General features: G+C 48.5%; 1 protein-coding gene across 1 annotated transcript; it reads right to left on the reverse strand.

The window, feature by feature from the left end:
* Positions 1 to 1,025: 1,025 nt before the first annotated feature.
* Positions 1,026 to 5,904, reverse strand: GSDMC (gasdermin C; the record flags this gene model as incomplete). The annotated part of the gene is given in 7 exon segments (XM_079901802.1): positions 1,026 to 1,100; positions 1,104 to 1,265; positions 1,944 to 2,084; positions 2,930 to 3,072; positions 5,633 to 5,674; positions 5,677 to 5,728; positions 5,732 to 5,904. Coding segments are annotated over 7 exon segments (732 nt in total). The 5' UTR covers positions 5,849 to 5,904.
* Positions 5,905 to 8,068: the final 2,164 nt, after the last annotated feature.

The following is an 8,068-nucleotide window of genomic DNA, read 5'->3' on the forward strand; positions in this document are numbered from 1 at the left end:
CTGCACAGCAGTGAAGACCCAATGCAGCCAAAAGTAAAAAAAAAATTAAAAAAAAGAAAAGCACACAGTATCTTAATTATTTTGTATCAAAGCAAAATCATCTCAATAAAGCAAGACCTCAAAGATGAGAAGATGAAACAACAGAATTAAGTGAAAAGGGAGATTGCAAAGCTGAGGAAACAAATTGAATATCAGAATGACAATTTCTGAACTAATAAATTAGAAAAGCAGTAGAACGATAATTGCAGTTGAGGGTTGAAATCACAGACATCAAGGAAAGACATGCTCTGATCTCAGAGAATACAAAGGGATAAAGGAGAGATTAGAGCAATTAGACAAGATACAATGTATTTAGAGGACCCAAAGGACATATGGTGACTGAAACAGAGAATTCAACAAACAGAATGTATAACGTGTTTAATGATATTGAGTGAATCTTCCTTAAATGACGAAGAACCTAACCCACAGCTCAGAAGGCACAGTCAGGAACACTCACAGGATGACTGATGGACACACAGATATAATTGTGTGTGTGGGGGGGTAAGTTTTATTTTGAAACAATTCCAGACATACAAAAACATTTCAAGAATAAAAAAGAACTCCTGTTTTAAATATTTCACCACATTTCCTTGATCCCATATTTATCCATCCATCAATTCACCTTATTTTCTGATACATTTCAAAGTAAGTTACAGACATCAGTACACTTTACCCAATACAATTCAGAGTGCATATTAACGAGAGTTCAATATTTGTGTACATTGCTTTGAAGTAAAATTAACACGCAGTAAAGTGCTCACATCTTTAGATGCTATCTGTCGAGTTTTGACAAATGCATAAATCTTTTACAAGATACAGAGTATCTCTGTCACCCCAGAATGTTCCCTCGAGTCTTTGTTGGTCCCTGTGCACCCAAACTGGAGAGGCAGAGAAGCATGGCCCCAGGCTCCCTGAGCACCAAGGGTGCTCACAGCACAGACGGGGGTGTGGACAGGCCTCTCTGGACTGAGAGCCCAGGGGAGGGCTCAGGCCTTGGCCAGCTGCTGCGGCACTGAGAGGGACCCGTACAGGGTGAACAAGGGCTTCTTGGCCTCCAGGTCTCAGGTCCCCTTGGGGCTGTCGGGAGCCACCCTCAGGCTGCACTCCTCCAGCAGGCTGAAGGTGACAGCCAACCCCTCTACCTGCAGCGGGGTGAGGAGCTTGGGGGCCAGGGTGAAGGGGATGTTCCAAGGGTACTTGAAGTTGGGCTCCAGGATGCTCTTCACCTGGAAGAAATGAGGTCAGGTGTTGCAGGTCAGCCTTTGAGATCAGGAGACAAAACCTTCTGTCCCGAGAGCCAGGGGCCTCACCGGGTCATGGAAGAGGCAAAGTCATGGAGTCAAGGGGACCAGGAGTCTCGTCCTGTCCTGTCCTTTGATCGGTGTGATCTCGGATATGTCATTGGAAATTGTTGCGCTTTGGTTCTTCAGCTGCTAAATGGTGATACTAACATTGACCTTGCAGAATAGTGGTATCTGGAATTACATGTGTATGTGTACGTGTGTGCAATGTGTGTGTGTATGTGCATACGTCTGTGAACACATATGTACTCATGTATACATGTATGTGGAGAGAGAAAGAGCAATTTGCAAATGGTAACTGCGTGAGAAAAGCAGAGGTGTTTCAGATCCCCTGAGCCCCCCAAACTTGTATTCCTCTTTTAGAACTGTGGGCGTCCTCTGCTGGGGTTGCCATGGAGACAGAGACCCCCATGAGGTAGACTCACACCCACCGGGCTTGCTCCCCAGAGGGAGAGGCAGCCAGAGAATTCCCGGTGGCCACACGGGATCCTTTCTCCCCTCTCAGCAGAATCTTACGTCACCTCTCTTTCCTCAGGATCATTCTTATCCCTGGCTCCCTCACCCCCATCCCTGGAGGCTGGCCCCTGGGGATTGATTTCTTCCCAGCGCCCGCTGCTGGAGCAGGATCCTCTTCTCTATGGACCAGGCCAGTAGCTCGTGTTGGGTGTCACTCAGCCCCGGGAACGAGGGGACATTTGGGGAGAGAGAGTGATGAGTAGTCAGATTCTTCCTCCCTACTGTGAACTAGGAGACCCCATGAGGGGGGGACCCGAAGGCAGAGGAAGAAAACCCGCTCGACTTGAAAGGCGAGTTCCCTCCTTCTGCTCTTGGGATGGTCTCCAGGATGCTACATAACATGGTCCAGCGGGTGGGGTTCTAGGCTGGAGTCTGGAATCATCCACACCCAGTGATAGGCTGGGTGAACTTGGACTGGTCTTTCTAGATCCCGGGCTGGTTCTGTATCATATGGTGAATTTATCTCACTGACCCCTCCTGACCTTGGAGAGGGGCGTGATGTGAGATGAAGACCATGGTATTAGACGGGTTTTAGAGAGGTGGGCGGCATCTAACCCTGTCCTTTTTGGGTCTAGAGGCCAAATTTGTGACGTTCCCATATTTCCCTCAAATCATTCTTACCCAATATGGCTTTAAGGAGGGAAATGATGTGCAGTCTTAACTTGAGCCATAGATTTCTTGAGTCCTCTTGCATCTCACTTAGGAAGGTACCACCAAAGCTGTCCAGATGATCCGAGGGGCCCCGATCCAACTACAGGAAACTGGTATTATTAGTAATACAACAACAACGATAATAGTAATAGCAATAGTGATGTTGTTTTGCAGTTTTGCCAGTATCTTTTGAGTCTACAAGTGATTAACCAAGGTGGGAGGGGGCGGGATCTTCACCTCCCCCCAGATTCCAAGCAGCTTCAGCATGTGGGCTGCATGCCCTGGACCTGGTCATTGTGCCTGGACCAGCGTTTGGGACCCCCTTCTGCAGCCCTCCTTCCCCATGTATCTTGGCAGTCTATCTCCTAAACCTGCCCCTTCACAACTTGGACCAGCCTTAGGTAGAGTGGCCCCCCCCCCACCGCCAAGTCCATGAGGTCCTGCAGAGCCTCTCGGTCCTTGAGCCTGGCCAGGATATTGTGGAGAATAGCATCCTGAGTGTCCTTTGGGAGCTGGGCCATTGCCTCCATTTCCCTGCAAACCTCCTTTTGTAGGTGCTTGAAACCTGTCCTCAGGCATCAACGTCAACCAGAAAGCGGGGACAGTTCTCTGATTAGAACATCCGTGGTGAGATGAGCCAGGCACCTCCATGTCGTTTATCTACCAACCAAAAGCATCTCTGCAGACGGCATGTTTGAGCTCTGGGGCTGGAGCTATCATAACAGGCTAAAAAGATGGGCAATCCTCGTGCTGTGAAGGGACCCGGGGTGGGGTAGAAGGCAGGGAGGAGAGAAGGAGATTCTGGAAAGAGGTCGTGGGAAGTGGAAGAAGATGACCAAGTGCTCTTTTCTGGGACACGTCTAGAATAACGTGGATTCTAGCATTGGGCTCTAGAGATGAGAATCTTAGGTGCTCTGGGCTCAGTTTCCACATCTGTTTAGTGGGAGGTTATGAGGATTAAATGAGTTCATGTATGTAAAATGCTTGGGGGAGTACCTGGCACACATGAACTACCCTCCTTATGTAATTCTGCTTGTATCGTCTATGACCACACAAAATTAAGCAAGGAGTGGAGTTGGGGGTTCTCTGCTTCTCCTAGGAGACTTCAGGTGGCCTCCAGCTGATCTGCTGAGAGGCGGAGGTCCAGGGAGGCAGACATTTCTGTTTGGCCCACGGCCGTATCCCCACTGCTCAGAACAGTGCCTGTGGCCTAATAAGTCCTCAATAAGTGTTTGTCGCGTGCATGCACGAATGAATGAATGAACGAATGGGGCTGAACAAAGCGTCGATTTGGAAGTAGAGCTCAGTTTTGTGGGTTGCATGCAAGCCACCTTTTGGGTAGTTGCCTTTGCAGTTTCCCACCCAGGAAGTCCCAGCTTCCCTCTTAATAAACACTGACCTTGGCCAGTGGGTTCCCGTATTCTTCCTGGAAAGAGAGTCACAAGTGATCGTCTCCCTTTCTCATCCCCCAACTTTACTTTTGAGACATTTTGGAGAGTCCTGCCCTCTTAACGCCTTCTCCCTTTTGCTTAACCTCTTCCTGCCCCCATCCCCGTCTGTCCCTCCCCCTCCCTGGCCGTGTGGAACCCCTCCCATTCCACAGAAACTAGGGCCAGGCCCCGGGGCAGCGGTGGCAAAGGCAGGGGCCATCTGCCCTGCTCTCCAGACGTATGTGTGCCATTAGGACCCATCCCCCATCCCAGGAAACACACACTCACCCACTGGGAGGATGGTGCCTAGAAGAGAAATTAAATCCTTACCCAAGAGTTAGTCTCTGAAGCCACTCGGTTTCTCTGACCCTCTGCCCCCTACTTCCCTGACCCCCGTCCCCTTTCTATCTACCCCTTCCCTCCCAGGGGGCCAGACCCAGCGACTTGGGTAAGGACAGCAGAGGCAATCACGTGGCATTCTGGTTGTGACAGGAGGCCTCAGGGAGGGATCAGATCCCACTTTCCTGGCTGTAAAATCAGCCACTCGCCCATCGCCGATTGCAGCTGACGCTCTTCTGGAAAGATAAACAGAAGGACTCACTCACCAAGAGTTATTTAACCTCCGCTCCCCCCAGACACACACACGTGCACACACGCACGCGCACACACACACACACCCCGGTATTCAGAGGAGAAAGGTGCCTTCCTCTGTGGCCCCAAGAGTCTATGGCTTGTAAAAGACAGAAGCAATTGGCGGGCTGTGGAGGAGGTTAGCTTCCCTCTGGGTCTGCTGGCTGAGCCCCTTGCATGGCTCTTACTAGCATCCAGAGGGGGTCAGAGTTGAGGGGGGCCCGAGGTGTAGGCAGAGAACCTGCCCAGCTCAGGAACTCACCTCTGGAAAGGTTTTCCACTTACCATCATCTGAGATGAAAAGAATGTCTGGATGGGGAAGAAGCCAGGTCAGGAGAGGCCAGGTTATTCCTGCTGGATCCTTTCACATCCCTGCACCTGTAGTCCCCCCCTCCCCCCCCGAGCCCATCCCCAGCTTCTTCCTCCGGATCAGGTGGGGCAGCTTTCCTCAGTGTGGCCTGGGGACCCCTTGCATCAGAATCACCTGGGATGATGGTTGAACACTCAGAATCCCTGACCTCACTCTGTTTCTTCTGAATCAGATTCTCTAAAGAGAAACCTGGAACCTACATGTTAAATAAGCACCTCATCAAGGGATAACGTCCTAGCCCTAAGAAATGATGGCATCACTTGAGCAGTGGTCCAGGAGAGACACAGCAGCATCTTTCCAGGCACAGCGTCAGCCCCAGGATGCAGCTCACTGAGCAGAAAATGTTTGGGATTTGGAGCCAGACAGACCTGATTTGGATTCCAGTTCTACCAGTTCCCAGGTGTGTTAACTGTGAACAAATTATTTTGTAAGTTTCAATTTATTCTTATGCAAATGGAGATATTATTCCTAACTTCAGAGGCTGCTGTAAGTATTCAATATGCTAAAAAAGTGCCTGGGTCCAGATGTTAGTAGATTCTCAAATAATCGTAGCTCCTTGCCCTGTGCCTTTAGGCAAGGCTGGTTTGATATCTACCTGTGCGGGTGTCTTAGGGGTTCTTGGCTGTCGCACCAAGAATCTATCTGAGCACCCTTGTTTTTCACTCCTTGCCTCCTTCGTCCCTGGTTGACACTACATGGGACTGAAGAACTTGGCTCCAGGATATCCGTGAGGTGTATTCTACTGGAACAGTAGGCTGTCCCCAGAACTGTGCGTGCGTCCCCTTCTTCTTCTATAATAGCGCCAGCTGACGGAATTTGTTGGTGCTCAACAGGTATTTGACAGGCCTCAGGTCTTTGTCTCCAAGCTCTTTGACCAAATTCTTGCTAATAGGCTCAAACAGGGAGGGCATGTTGCTAGGGGAGGATGGAAGGGGAGTGCAAAGTTCCGTTGGGAGGCGGGGAAGAGAGTGGGCAACCTCGTACAGATCCTTGATATTCTTCCCGAAGGGATGGACATTATAGGAGGTGACTTTAGGTTGTAAGTCAGACACAGAAAGACAAATACTGCAAGATCTTATTATTTTTTTTTTTTTGCGGTACGCGGGCCTCTCACTGTTGTGGCCTCTCCCGTTGCGGAGCACAGGCTCCGGACGCACAGGCCCAGCGGCCATGGCACACGGGCCCAGCCGCTCCGCGGCATGTGGGATCCTCCCGGACCGGGGCACGAACCCGTGTCCCCTGCATCGGCAGGCGGACTCTCAACCACTGCGCCACCAGGGAAGTCCTGCAAGATCTTATATGTATGTGAATCTCAAATAGCTAAACTCATAGAAGAAGCAGAGAGTATGATGGTGACCAGGGCCTGGGGGGAAATGGAGTGACATTGGTCAAAGGGTTCAAAGTTTCAGTTGTACTAGATGAAAAAATCCTGGAGATCTAATGTACAGAATAGTGACTATAGTTAACAATATTGTATCGTATACTTGAAATATGCTGAGGACGTATCTTAAGTGTTCTGACCACACACACACAAAAGGTAGTGTGTGAGGTGATGGATATGTTTATTAGCTGGATTACGGTGATCATTTCACAATGTATATACGTATCTCAAAATGTCAAGTTGTAAACCTTAAATATATACAATTTTTATTTGTCATTTATATCTCAATAAATCTGAAAAAAATTAAAAAGATTTATAAAAAACACAAAAAAGAAATGAACCCCAGGCAGTCGTATAGATTGGAGCTCAGAGCTAAGAAATGCCCTGGAGATCAAGTGTTTGAGTTATCTGTGTGGAGGTAGTAATCGAAACCAGCGTAGTAAGGATGCAGACATGAATAAATAGTGAATAGCTGGGTAGACAAAAATGTGAAGTGCATTTTACAGACCACATTGAATGAGAGTAATTCATTGGAATTGCTCTCTTCTGGGCAAAGAGGAATTAGATTTCCCAGTTATACAGAATTCAGTTTTCGAACATTCACTGAGTGTTGAATAAAGACAGAATTTTCAACAGATCAAGTAAAATCCCTGATGTGACTTTCAATTCTGTCTCATGTGGGCCCTGCAAGGGATCAGTGGACAACAGAGAGTAACAAGAACAAAAAAAGATTCTCTAAGCCTGGACCTGGATAAAGATATATGAAAGATACATCCCTGAGCCTTACATGCTAGCATGTTGTTATCAGGAATTCTCCTTTATTAATGAGAACTTTAGGAAGAAGTAGTACTTTGTTTGGGGGTCAGATTAGGACAAAAAAACCACCTCAAACAAAAACACTTCTATTCATTTGACAAATCTATCCTGAACATTTCTGTCTCTGGCAATAGTATCCTCTCTTCTTATTCATCCCCTGATTCCCCAGTTAGAACTTACCAGACTGTGTATTGTTTTGTCTTGTAGAGAAAAGATTCCAATTGAGTAGGGTCCCTTTCAATCTTCAGACGTCCTGACGTCAAGCAGAGTTTGTCAGACGAACTCCAGAGAGCAGATCAACGTGACTCTGCTCACTGTGTTTTGTTTCCACCAATAGGTCCCTGACTCAATTTCCAACGCAAAATCCTAGAAAAGCAAGCATATGACAGGCCCTCTTCTCTTCCAGGAGACTGGGCCTGGGGCTGAGCGCTGGATCATGGAATCTTAGCCCCCTAAGTCTTCCTATTGCCCTTCGTCTTACTCTCCTCGAAACTCCTCCCTCACCTGTCTTCTCCCAATCCCGCCCTCACCCAGGGTGATTTCCAGTTTCATATGAGAAATGTTCAGAGCCCTGAGTCTTGCCTAACACCAAAGATTAAGTGTTTGTCAGGGGACAAGAGCCCATGAAGGAGGCAGAATGGAAACGGTCCCGTAAATGGAGACCCCATAGATCATGGTGTCGTCCTATCCCGGGACAAGAGAGCTCCAAGGAGAGAATAATCAAGTGTGTGTTCCTTGGTAATGTACGTGGGGTAAATTCGCCGGAGGACAGACTCCAGTGGGTGCCAGGGAGGGGGTGAGGACACAGGGTGTAGGAGATTCTTAACGAAGTTTCTATGAGGGGCAAGCGGGTGGGAGAAGGCGATCACTGGAGGAGGAGGACACTTGGAGGAGGGGTTGACAAGCTGCCAGAGACCCGATCGTGTCGTCAGGT

Source organism: Stenella coeruleoalba (genome assembly GCF_951394435.1).
Source record: "Stenella coeruleoalba genome assembly, chromosome: 17".
NCBI classification, from domain to species: domain Eukaryota; kingdom Metazoa; phylum Chordata; class Mammalia; order Artiodactyla; family Delphinidae; genus Stenella; species Stenella coeruleoalba.